The 13,870-nt window shown below is 39.5% G+C and overlaps 1 protein-coding gene across 24 annotated transcripts in view; it reads right to left on the bottom strand.

Annotated features, from left to right (window-relative positions):
* Positions 1-266: 266 nt before the first annotated feature.
* The window catches only part of TMC3 (transmembrane channel like 3), a 482,220-nt gene continuing 468,616 nt past the window's right edge, over positions 267-13,870 (bottom strand). For all 24 annotated transcript variants that reach the window (XM_048868309.2, XM_048868305.2, XM_075133148.1 and 21 more), the window contains 9 exons: positions 9,935-10,063; positions 8,907-8,974; positions 8,534-8,662; positions 6,648-6,758; positions 5,865-5,990; positions 4,075-4,153; positions 3,832-3,874; positions 2,303-2,579; positions 267-1,594 (listed from right to left, as the gene is read on the bottom strand). In XM_048868309.2, coding sequence (XP_048724266.1) covers positions 730-1,594; positions 2,303-2,579; positions 3,832-3,874; positions 4,075-4,153; positions 5,865-5,990; positions 6,648-6,758; positions 8,534-8,662; positions 8,907-8,974; positions 9,935-10,063 — 1,827 coding nt within the window. In that variant the 3' untranslated portion in view covers positions 267-729. The remainder of the gene's footprint in view (positions 1,595-2,302; positions 2,580-3,831; positions 3,875-4,074; positions 4,154-5,864; positions 5,991-6,647; positions 6,759-8,533; positions 8,663-8,906; positions 8,975-9,934; positions 10,064-13,870) is intronic.

Here is a 13,870-nt window from a genome sequence, read left to right as displayed (position 1 = left end):
GGAGAGAGGAGTGTGTGGAAGAGGGAGAGAAGAGTGAGGAATGGAGGGGTGTGAGAGAGAGGGAGAGAGGTTGTGTGTGTGACAGAGAGAGAGGAAGAGAGGGTGTGTGAGAGGGATGGATGGGTGTGTGTGTGTGTGTGTGTGTGAGAGCGCGCGCGCATAAAGCAAGCGATGGAACCTCACCCAGTAACCTCTGAATCAAGCCCATACCTTCTGTTCCAGCTACAACATAGCTTTCTACTAGACTGACACACAACTATAAAATGTACTGTAAGCAAGAAGCCTTTATTTTCAGAGAGATGGACTGGATATCCTTTTCCTAGGATAACACAGACCTCTTCAAACTATGGCATTTTCAGTTGGGACTGGGAAAATTATGCACATATTTGAGAGCTTGAAGAAGGTAAAATAAACCTCCCTGACATACTTTTGCATGGGTTTAATTATTCCTGGAGCCCCATGTACATATTTTATTTTTACTGTATAGTAATGAGCAATAATGCAGAAATACTTCTCTCTCCAGATTTTTGTAATGCATCTGTGATGCGTACTGTACTTGGGTACAATTAAAATTAAACAGAACGCTAAATACTGCTTTCTCCACATCAAGCAGTTGCATATACTGTTGTTCAGAAGACTATATTTCAACGGTTCTCTGTGGTTCAAATGGCAGCCAAAAGGTCTCCACAAATACATATGTTCATAACACAAAACAAAGGGAGCATTTTCCTAGACATTTGAACATATCAGTTCATTAGATTCAGACATGTTTAGGTCAATGCTGGTCTTTGATTTCTTTCTGGTAAGCTTTGCCCCAGATTTCAGGTATTTCTCCTTATTATGAATGACTTGGATGTATTGGTCGTTGCTGCTGGTTTGCTGATCACTGCTGGATCCAATGGAAATGGAATCCGACTCTGTTAGAGATTGTTCAAGTTTATGCTTGGATTTAGGTTTCACTTGATGCTCTGGATAGTGCTGATCGACATCCACATGTTTCATGTGTGACTTTTTGTGGGAATGTGGGTGCCTCTCTCGTTCTAGCTCAAAGCCATCGTCCCAGGATTTGTAGTGCAGTTTAGCTAGATTCTTGCCAGTAAGGATTTGACTGTCCACACGTTCACCAATGTAAAATCGGGGAGCTGGGCGAAGATCTGAGAGTGAGCGTGGACGGTAGGATCTGCTTATCAAGTCTCTCCTTAATTCCTCCTCCTCCTCCTCTTCCTCTTCACTGAAGTGAGGGAAGTATGTCCTGTGTGGTGTTCGAACCACATATCTTCTGACGTTCCTTGGATATAATTCAACTATGTCTCCTGACTCCTCCATTCTGAAATGCCTTGGGAGCCGGGAAGTGGAACGGAGAAGCTTTTTGCGGGATTCATGTTCATTAACAATAAAATACCGTGTGGTGGGCACTTTGCGTCCCTCAAAAGCTGGAGCTTCTGCCCCAAGAGTGTCTGGATTTACTTGTTGGATACCTTTCCTAAAAAGAGGCTCAGAATGAACATCTTCAACACGCTTTTTGAAAGTCACAGGAGTGTAGGGCTTTGTTTTACAGAGCTCACTTGCACTTCCATGTACAACACTTGAGTACCTTTAAAAAAAGGAAGTAACATATTTATCCCCAAAATAGTCTTGCAGTGAAGGTAAATAATCAATTTTTTAAATAGCTGCGGAAACTAAGGCACAGAGGTTTGGGGACAGATTGTGAATCCCTTACTTACACAAGTCCTACTGGAGTCAAATAGGCTACTCATGTGAGCAAGTGATCTACACTGTGAGTTTCATTCATAATCTGGCCTTAAGTGACTTGCCCAAGGTCACAGAAGAAAATTGTGGCAGAGCAAGAAATCCAGCTCAGACATCCTAAGCAACAAGCAAATGCCTTAATCACAAAGCCATCCAAAATATGTAACAATTAATTTTCATTAAGGCTTAGAGAATCCTCTGACATATTGCTTTACCTTTACTATATTTGTCAATTTCATGAAAAGAATATGCTATTTGAATTGCTTTTTAATGTAGTGTAATTTGGAGGGTTTTATCTTTACTTTAAACAAGTTTAGGAACTTTATAAACTATATCCGCACAAAAGTACTATAATCCACTCTAACAATCAAAGGTGATTGCTCCCATTCCATAGTAGCCAAGTGCCTGTGAGCAAAGCTGTTTTTAAAAACTATTCTGCCAATGTTTTGTTCGTGACAGAGTTAATTTGGTTACACAGATTTTGTAAATAAAAACAAGTATTTCATGGACATATTGAAATACATTTCATTTCAGAACTAGGAGACAGCCTCACCTGTTTGCAACCTGCTCAATTCTACGCCTCTGTATGCTAGGAACAGTGGGAGTTGGTATTAAGGGGGTTGGAGTTATATTCACTGGCCTAGAAATATCAGCTTGCGGTATAGATTGTGAGATTGTTTGTATTCTGTTGCCTTTGGTCATTGGAGATTCAAAATTCAAGACGCTGCCATTCTTTCGGGGTGTTGATGACCGAGCTGAGGACTCCTGACTGGTGAGGTCATTCTCCTGCTCTGGTCTTTTGTCATTTCCCTCTAAATTCTGGATTCTGGCTAGAAAAAGCAAAGAGTGATTGTAACTTGAGCTGTCAGACCTTTAAGAAGGAAAACAAATTGGTTCAACTTCAGCCTGCAGTAAATGGATGGCGTTCCCATAGAATCCTCTGGGCAAATTCAGTGGAGACAAGCACTGAGCACCGAGATGGTGTGGTGATCGGAGTCAGTATAAGAACCCAGCTGGATAGATGATGCCCAATGCATGTCAGGTGCTTGTTGATCAGAAAATTGTTGCAAGTGGCAAAAGTATTGTAAATTGCACTGATTTGGCATTTAGTACGTATGCAAAATTAGTGTAATTTACACACCAAATCCATGAAATGAGGATTATAGGAAAAGAAACCAACTGGAGGATATAAAGATAAGGCCTTCTCTTCCCAAGAGCATCAGTTGAGCTTATGTTCCACCATTACTAACAGCAGCTGGGCCAAATTAAACTCTAATGTAAGTGGGCGAAGCTTCCATCGACTTCAGTGGCATTTGCACCCACCAATGCCAAGAGCTGAATTTGAGCCCCCCCAAACCATACTGGTCTAATTTACTGTATACTACCAATTGTAAAATATTACTGTATACTATATTCTCTATTACAAATAGTATACTATTGCTGCATACTACATTCCTACTTCTTGACCCAACAAATAACATATACCACCATTTAATGTGTCTGTTGGATTTGGCCCAGTAAGAAACGTTTATTTTTGAATGAGGGGTTTCATGAATGTATAAGTTTGAACGCTACCAGCATTGTTACACAGTAATTAGTAGATAAAGGTGAAACTGAACATTCCATCTAGATTTAAATTCTTTTGCTAGTCTATTGCTAATAATTCAAACTAGTTTACACTATATAGGCCAGATTCTGCTCTCATTACATCAATGTCAATCCACAGAAATTCCGTTTAAGCCAATGAGTTACTACAGCTTGACACTAGTATGAATGAGAGCAGAATCTGGCCCCATGCTTTTAATTTGATTAGGCAACCTAAAGCCTTTAGAAGGTCTTTAGAGAGATCCACATTTCACTTATTATCAGTTGTAAAATGTATAATAATTTCCTCATCGCATAATCACCTCATAGGATAAAAACAATTACAGTGAATGCTAGGCTTATGCTAAAACTGACACTAGAAGTATCAGGTTTATACTGCACCCAATATATTTTTTATTTGTACTTACTGTGCATACAAGAGATAAAAATGGCCAAATGCTTTATTTACAGATGTATTTATAAAAGCTCCCAACTTACCTACTGCTATGTGAACCACCTTTTTCTTGTCTTCGGTTCTTTCCTAAAAAAATATAAATATATGGATGATTAATTAATAGTTTGGATGTTAGAAGGCAAACAAGTTAGCAAATAAGAGGTATGAATACAGGATTAGTTTTATGATACAAAACACTTAAATCAACTTTAGAATTTTAGTTAAGATTAGTGCTTTGTGAAAAGCCACCAAGAAGCGTGTAATAAATGTTTTCAATCAGTACTTACACTTTGGATCTGCATCCTCAGTTGCCTGTTGGTGAATTTTAATGACCTTGCAATACTCTGCAGGTAATAAATTAGCATGCTAGAAGAGAGGAACACAGGGCTATCTGTGAATCACATCTGAAACATTCCTAGCAATGTTCTTTCAGAAAGGCTCACATGGCACAGAAATGGAATATGATTTCTGTTCCTCTCCAGCTTTGTCCGTTGCATTGGGACAGGGATGCAAAAGACAAACAAGCTTTTTGAAGGTCTGGCAGTTAACTCTTTGGAGTTTCACAGCTTAACAGATAGGTGACATTAAAAACTAAATTTTCAACAGACATTCCCAATTGTGCATGCATTATTTTCACGTGCAAAAATCCCACCTTCTTGTTTAACATATTTAGGACCAGATGGATCTGCTCTGATTCACACTAGCTGAGAATCTAGACCTTCATTCTGAGTACTGCACACAGAAACAAAATAATACATATTGTGGCATTCACTCCCTCCCCCTGCTCTTTTAGCTTTCAAAACTAAGTTCTTTTTGTGGAGATGGGCAGAATATAGGAGCAGCTTTGAGGACACCATACAAAATATAGTAGGTTTGCATATTCAATACACAATGCAACTTAGTATAATATAATGCTTCTGCACATTGTGAAGTGTTTGCTATGCAATGGCTATTTCTCTTAACATCTTTCTCATCCTCTGTGGAGAATGTGTGCATGAGGTTTTTTTTTATGAATATCATATACACCTCGGTTTACCTGCTTGTTGTTATCCTGCCTGACTGCATAGAGTTAAATCAAACGAGGATGTTAGGTGGAAACTAATAGGAAACAAAACAATAACAGAGATAAGGTACAAAAGATCTTTAAGGGAACAGTGGAGGAGTTATTAATTAGGAAATGCCCATCTGCCTGGCTCAAATGAAGTGACCAGGTTAATTTTTTCCAGGCCTGATCATAGGAAATTAACATATCCAATGAATATGAAGGAGAAAATATGGGCTGAATGATATTTTGTGAAAGTGATGTATCTTTCAAACAGCTCAAAATAAATATCAACTCCCAGATGTGATTATTTAAGGAGTGGGGTGGAAAGGACTGGAGAGACTGCAGAAAGCTATATTAAATTAACATTTGAGAGCAGGCCTTGATAATTAATTTATCCTGTCAGTAATCAGGATGACTGAGTAGCTTCTATAGATGACAGATTAAGCCCTGTGTGCAGTCATATACTGAACTACTGACCAATAATAAACAGAAGATTGGTTTCTGAGACACTCCTGAAAGAGAAACAGAGGTCTGGAAAGCTCATAGAACTACTATTAGGCCAAGCCTTGACAGCAAGTAACCTTACTGAACACTGGGAGAGCAAACCCAGTATTCCACGTCGTTGGCAATGGTTGTTAACTGTGTCTCAACACTTTACCACTACTGGCCTTTGCTGGACCCATAAAGGGCTGTTGTGCTAGGTTTTGTTGTTTAAATTAAAGACTAACATAGATTGGCTCATATGAATCTGAAAATCAAATGGCCATATCATGCCATCAAATATTTAAGAGCACTCACTCCAGTGAAACTAATTGAAGGAGGAAGTGTTTATCTTAAACATTTGATGTTATGCTTTAAGCATGTTCCCACTCCCGACTGATCCCTAATCCATAAATTCAACAAGACTTTTCCAATTGGTTTTATAAAATTACTGTCACGCAATATTTTCCCCCAACTATTAAGATTTAACTATTTACAGATAGATACAGTACTGATACAGAGTAATATCACTATGAAATGTAAAATACTTACAATAGAAGTAATAATGCAGGGAGGACAACTACAGGGCTGCTGATATAATTAATCACTGTGTTGAACCATACAGGAAAATCTGCTTTAATTGTTTCAGACACAATATCATATATTTTCTCTTGTCCACTAAGGGGGAAAAAGTTGAATTGAACTCTAAGAAAATTGTCAGCATTTATCATTTGAAAGTAATATTGCATTGAATAAAACATATTTTTATGCAAGACCATTATGACTAATCCAGCTCCCATTGAAATCAATGGAAAAATTGAATGGAATCAATCTATTTTTAAAATATGGCCAGAATTTCCATGTGTTCACCAATTTTGGGTGCCTCAGTTTGAGGGTGTCTGACATGAGATACTTTGTTCTAGCCCACGAAAGCTTATGCCCAAATAAATTTGTTAGTCTCTAAGGTGCCCCTAAGGTGCTCGTTGTTTTTGTTCTTGATGTTCAGAGATGATATGACTTGTAGTAAATTCCATTACATCATGCAAACATATTACAACTGAACTATGCAGATAATGGCAAAATGTCTGCAGCTGATAAAATAGATTAAAAGACTTGGGTCAGATACCATTGTATATATTCAGGTAGTTTAACACCATTTTATGTCTGAACTAGACATTTTTGGCATAAGTAGGACACCATATATTAATTATAAGTAGGACATCAAATTAACTTTTATTTATCAGTAATCCAGCAATATTTCCATTGAAAACTGTTTAATTTATTGAGATAAGGGAACTAACAACTCACTACAGTTATTATTTCAGTACAACTTACCTAAATGGACCGCAGCTTAAAGATGGTTTATATCGGGCAATAGCAAAAATAGTTGGTAACATGCACAAGAATAACATAAAGAGCAACATAGCCAAGTAGAAGTTATTAGATCTGCAAGAAAACATAACATTTTTCATGTTGTATTAACGATACAGACAACCAGAGCCAATGTGCAGGATACAAATCTACATCAACCTGACAAGTGCAAGAGCTGCACTTCTGAAACTTCAATATTGTTTTCCGTTGTGGTCAGGAAATAAATCTGGGCAGTCCGTACACACTGGCCTTGCGCAGATTCTTAATGATCAAAATTCTATTTGCTGTGTTCTCTAGATATCACTTATACATCCAGATAACTATTTATAGTATCCACACTGCAAAAACTCAGGTTGCTTCAAAGTTCTGTTTAAAAAATATTTATGAAGGTTTGGGTATTCATTTATTTTTAGATCTTAAGAACATGTTATTTTTGATATGTTTTAAAGTCTTGAAAAAAAGTCCTTAATTATTTACCTTTTGGCAAGAAATTGAGGTATTGAGGAAAAAAATGTAACAAAGGTAACACTGTTGTGTAACGTAAGGTACAGTAGTTGATACTTCATAGTACATATATAGGGCCCTAACAAATTCATGGCCATGAAAAATGTACTGTGAAATCTGGCCTTTTGTGCGCTTTTACCCTATACGATACAGATTTCACAGGGGAAACCAGCATTTCTCAAATGGTGGGTCCTGACCCAAAAGGCAATTGGAGTGGGGGTCGCAAAGTCATTTTAGGGGTGTCACAGGATTGCCACCCTTACTTCTGCACTGCCTTCAGAGCTGGGTGACTGGAGAGTGGTGGCTGTTGGCCGGACGCCCAGCTCTAAGGGCAGAGCCCTGTCAGCCGCAGCGCAGAAGGAAGGGTGGCAGTACCAGACCAGGCCATCCTTACTTCTGTGCTGCTGCTGGTGGCAGCTCTGCCTTCAGAGCTGGGCTCCCGGCCAGCAGCCGCCGCTGCTCTGCAGCTGCCCAACTCTGAAGGCAACACCGCTGCCAGCAGCAACACAGAAGTAAGGGTAGCAGTACCACAACACCCCCTACAATAACGCCGTGGCCCCCCACCCCACAACTCCTTTTTGGATCAGGTCCCTACAATTACAACCCGGTGACATTTCAGATTTAAATGGCTGAAATCATGAAATTTACGATTTTTTAAAATCCTATAACCATGAAATTGATCAAAATGGACCGTGAATTTGGTAGGGCCCTATACATAAAGAAACACTAGGCACCGATCTTGCAAACACTTACTTAAATGGTTGAATTCAATGACAGTTTGGAGTATGATTTCTTTTTGCAATGTTTCTATGCCCACAAAAGCTCTAGTTGTAGATACAGTTATATTGATGTAAAAAATGCTTTTGCTTGTGTAGCTTATTTTACTGTGGAAACCAGTATAAGCTATACAGCAAAAACATTTTTTTGATAGTATAAGCTGCATCTACTGTACTCTATAAATTGGATACTCCATATGATTTACTCTTAAAGGGCCAGATTCAAACCCCAACAGGCATCCAGTAATAACTTACAGTCACTACTGACTTTGACCCTGTGACGTAGATGTGAAAGGTTCTGTGTATAATCACAAATCCCAAGCTACACAGGTCCCTTTATGCCCTTGTGATGCACTTTCATTTGATAATTCTCTCCAATACAATGCTGCTTTCTACCTCCCTCTCTTCACTTACTATATTTTCCTTTACAGATTTTTGCTGAAGGCCTCAAAGTTAATATATTAAATCTAATTTTACTTTTTATTTCCAGCATTCAAGACTACTCATTTCATTTAGTCAGATAATACATTTCTTCTCCTTACATTGAATATTGTCTTTATTTTAACTAACCTTGAAGCTCTGAAAACCTGCTGATGTGGTACGTTACATGTTAACACAGCCCAGCTCCTCAGGTACATAAGCCCAATCAACTTCAGAACATTGAATGCTGGGAGGCAGGGTGAAAAGAAGGCTCCCATCCTAGAAAGAAATATATAATTTCAAAGTAATCAACATGCCTCCAGTCAATTTTAGTTATGTTACAGTAAGGTATATGAGTAGTTCTAAATAACCTCTCATGTTGTATCAGTGTGAAAATGTTAATAATCATGCAATGCTCCCTTACTAAACTCCTATTTGGATATATCGTGAGTTTGAGGTTTAGGTAATAAATTATCTTGGTAACCAATCAAGGACAGGAAAAATGCTTATATATATTACATACCAAATCATTCCTTGGTTGTAGACCAAATGTAGCACATTCTCTGCAATTTTGAATTCTCCATATTCCGGCTACAAGAAATACAATGAATGGTGAATAACTTGTTTCAATATTTTTAATATCTACTATCTAAAATATGAGCCTATATAAATTCATGGAATAGATTGCAGTCTGAAATCTCCAGTGTAAGTATCGCTTCTTCGACATGCAGCAGGCATGTAGTCAAACCTGCACTTGGGGGGTTGGGACACTCAAGCTAATTGCACTCCACTCCACTTTTTAAATTAGCTACTAAAGACAAGACTGTATATCAGGATTTCATGGCAACAGCTGCTCCCTAGCCAAGCATTACTTCCTGTGATCTTTATTTTTCAGGACTGTGTGCTTATAATTATTGTGTCTTGCATCACTTGATATCTCATGGGGCATTGTCATAGCTGGAGAGGAAGTTAGAAGCCACCCACTCTCTCCATTTTCAAAAGGTCCATCTATTAGTCATCTTTGACTGTGGGACTGATCCATGATCTCATTATGAGAATGATGTGGGAGTCAGTGCGTTGGCCACAGCTGGCAGCGAGCTTGAAGTAATCTCACTGTTTGCTCTGTGCCCTCCAGTTTAAATTCAGCCTACCTATGCCCTTAGGACAAGTCTACACTTCGAGCTCAGGGTGTGATTCCTAGCTCAAGAAGACATGCTCGAGCTAGCTCAGGGTGTAGCCATGACAGTGTGAGTGGCTAGCCCCCCTGAGTACCTAACCTAGCATGCTCTGACAGGCACACGCTCGGAGTGGCTAGCCCCTGCCGCTGCTTGTTCTATTTTTAGTGCACTAGCTTGAGCAGTGACTAGTGCAAGTATCACACCCCCAGCTTGAAGTGTACATATATCCTTAGGCTTGCTGTGCCCATATGGATAACCTAATTGTTGCCAGAGAAACTACTGATGAACTCCAGGGCCTTAAGGGACAGACCTAGCCTGTCCAATTTTCATCATATTACAGAATGATTTTACTAAAATAAAAGTCTGTACTTACAAACTTGCTTTCCAGATCCCAGCACCAGCAATCACTTAAGTATCGGACAAATAGTCCACGGAAAAAGTCTATTAGCAGGATGCTTGCCACTGTGAAAATCATGTCAATAATTGACAGCTTCAGCATTTCCTGAAACACAGTTTGTACCAAGCTACTGAGTCATGTTCAAAGCAAAGGATTTGCATAAAGCTCTAGACATATTTGCACTTGACTCATGCTTACAATCCTGATGTAACATACCCTGAATCTATAATGTACCCTTCAATTAGTTTTTCCTGCTTTAATGTTTCTTTACATGTTTCTGTTCCAGGAAGGGCAAACATCTGGTGCCAGCGTTCATCATGCTGTTTATTGCTTGCATCAGATAAAGTACTGGTTATAGTGGATTAGAATGTTCTTTTTAATGACTCAATCTGTCTGTTTTGAAAAGTTATCTTTGTTAACTAACAAAGTTTTTCACTTCTGCTATAGCAGTCATGCTTCTGGATTTATTGTACATGGTTGTTTTAAACGCATTTTTGATTAGTGCTAAGAAGTACTGCCTCTTAACACCAAGAGCATAACCAGTTAAAGATGAGATCACAGTGCTCTGAAAGAGACACACTGGATCTGTTTATTATTACAACTTGTATCTGTGCGTGGCTATCCAAGGTTAAAAAATACACAATTCAAACACATAATTAAACAAGAAAACTCCAGCCCCAAACAATTTTGGCCCATACTTTTTTTAAAAAGTCAACCAATTATAAATAACTACCTCATTCCTCTAAGAACTCCAATCATCCAAATCTTTCAACTGCCCCAAACACAAGACAATAAATAGAACCTACAGGATGTAGTTACACTAAACTAGCTGAGTGACCACTATGATATCAATATTCTCTTCACCCTACAAGTGTGCAGTTCCTAATGATTTCACTGGGAGCTGCATACATATAGGGCAAGGAGAATATCAGAATAGAGATCTGCGAGACAAATCCGGAAGGAGAATTTTGCCCCAGATGATCAAACCAGACTAAAGAACCCAATATTTTTGTTATTTTTTAAATAAAGAGTTCTTGCTTGATGAACATGATTTGTTGGGGAAAAGTCAACATGGCTTTTGTAAAGGGAAATCATGCCTCACCGATATATTAGAATCCTTTGAGGGGGTCAACAAGCATATGGACAAGAGTGATCCAGTGGATATAGTGTACTTGGACTTTCAGAAAGCTTTTGACAAGGTCCCTCACCAAAGGCCCTTATGCAAACAAAGCAGTCATGGGATAAGAGGGAAGGTCCTCTCATGGATCAGTAACTGGTTAAAGGCTAGGAAACAAAAGGGAGGAATAAATGGTCAGTTTTCAGAATGGAGAGAGGTAAATAGCTGCATCCCCCAGGGAAATTGTACTGGGACTACTGCTATTCAACATATTCATAAATGATCTGGAGAAAGGGTTGAACAGTGAGGTGGCAAAGATTGCAAATTTACTCAAGATATTTAAGTCCAAAGTAAAGAGTGAAGAGTTACAAAGGGACCTCACAAAACTGGGTGTCTGGACAAGAAAATGGCAGATGAAATTCAATGTTGTTAAATGAAAAGTAATGCACATTGGAAAACATAATCCCAACTATACATACAAAATGATGGGGTCTAATTAGCTGTTACCACTCAAAAAAGATATCTTGGAATCATTGTGGATAATTCTCTGAAAACGTCTGCTCAATGTGCAGCAGCAGTCAAAGAAACGAACAGAATGTTAGGAACCATTAGGAAAGCAAGAGATAAGGAGACAGAAAATATCATAATGTTGCTATATAAATCCATGGTATGCCCGCACTTGGAATACTGTATGCAGTTCTGGTCCCCATCTCAAAAAAAGATATAATAGAATAGGAAAAAGTACAGAGAAGGGCAACAAAAATGATTAGGGTATGGAACAGCGTTCATCTGAGGAGAAATTTAAAAGACCTGGCCTGTTCAGCTTAGAAAAAAGAAGACAAAGAGGGAAATGATAGAGGTCTATAAAATCATGACTGGTGTGGAGAAAGTGAATAGGGAAATGTTATTTACCCCCTCAGATAACACAAGAACCAGGTGTCACCCAATGAAATTAATAGCAGCAGGTTTAAAACAAACATAAGGAAATACTTCTTCACACAACGCACAGTCAACCCATGGAACTCGTTGCCAGGGGTTGTTGTGAAGGACAAAACTGTAACTGGGTTCAAAAAATAATTCTATAAATTAATGGAGGATAAATTATTAGCTAAGATGTTCAGGGATGCAACCTGGTGCTCTGGGTGTCCCTAAGCCTCTAACTGCCAGAAGTTGGGACTGGATGACAGGGCATGGATCACTTGATAATTGCCCTGTTCCGTTCATTCCCTTTGGAGCATCTGGCACCAGCCTCTGTCGGAAGACAGAATACTGGGCTACATGGACCATTGCTCTGACCCAGTATGGCCATTCTTATGTTGTTTTTGAACAAGGGACTAAACAATGCAGAGGCCCATTAATCCAATGAGGTTCAGGCCACCAGACTGGAAGTGTGGCACTGATAAATGAAGCCCTTTGAGACCAAAACACATTGAGATATAATGGAGTTAAATTACCTTTTGGGGGGTGGGTGGAGTAGAGTTAGTTCAAATGTCCCCGTAGTATTTTTGTTCTATCATCAGCAATCCAAAATAAGGGCTACAAACAAATCCCAACCTCTCATAGGGGCAATCTACCAACAACCATTATCCCAGGACAGATAGTTTTCTGCAATAACAAGCACATCTGCACACTGTACATCTCTTTCTCCCCCACATGCATCCATACTGATGAACTGGCAGGGTTTTGAAAACAAGTTTCCTATTGTGTAAAGTACTGGGAGAACATCTAATTCCCTTCTGGCTTAAAGAACAGAATGAATAGATCATGCAGAGACATGGGACAATGTGCATGTGCACAATCACCTGATTGGTTTAGGTTTCAATCCTGCATTCAGATCTGTCCGGGTGGATCTCTGAGTCTGTGCACAGTTGCAGAGGTCTTCCAGTGCAGATGTGAATGCAAGATCAGGGCTTTAGAGTATAAGCTCTGAAAGAAAAGGACATTTCACAACACAGAAACACTGTCAAAGCATAATGAATAATAACGTCCACATCCATCCCTGCAAAGTGGACAGAGAAAGTGATGGAGAGCTCAGATCCTCCCCTTGGTCCATCCCCTAACCAACCTGGGCCCCGGGACAGACTTTCACAGCACTGCCACTGATATGTGGAACTCCCCCCCGCCACACCCTTCCAAATGTGAAAATATGCAACTTTTGCCCATTGGGCAATTCATTGCAAAATTTTCACACAGTTCTAGTTGCAATGTGCTCTCAGTATCCTGAGTATGTGCTGGTTGGTTGCTCAGTCTAAGGCCTTGTCTACACTACAGGGGAAATTCGATCCAAGCTATGCAATTTGAGTTATGTTAATAGCATAACTCAAATTGATGTAGCTTAGATCTACTTACCGCGGGGTCCACACTACACAATGTCGATGGCAGATGCTCTCCCGTCGACTCCCCCTACTCTTCTCGATTCAGTGGAGTACAGGAGTCGATGGGAGAGCAATCTGCGGTCGATTTAGCGGGTTGGACTTCACTAGACCCGCCAAATTGACCGCCGATGCATTGATCGTCGATCCCTTGGTAAGTGTAGACAAGCCCTAAGAGACAAGATATGAACAGTAGTACACCCCTATGGGCTTGATGCACCAGGTCTAGCTGAGCTATGTTCAATGCAGGATCTATAACTGGAGCAGGAAGAAGGACTCCAAGCCATCTTTCCACTGATTTGACCCTCAGTCTGACTAGAGGCCACCCCCTGTCAAATGTAGAATCTCCTAATGTCTGAAACAAATATCTAAGTTACATCATCTACAGAGGTTCCCTAGGGACTGTTCTTCCGGCTGGCCATC

The sequence above is a fragment of the Caretta caretta genome, chromosome 10 (genome assembly GCF_965140235.1).
Source record: "Caretta caretta isolate rCarCar2 chromosome 10, rCarCar1.hap1, whole genome shotgun sequence".
Lineage (NCBI taxonomy): Eukaryota > Metazoa > Chordata > Testudines > Cheloniidae > Caretta > Caretta caretta.
The sequence above is the reverse complement of the archived record's forward strand: the minus strand, read 5'-3'. Positions and strand labels throughout refer to the sequence as shown.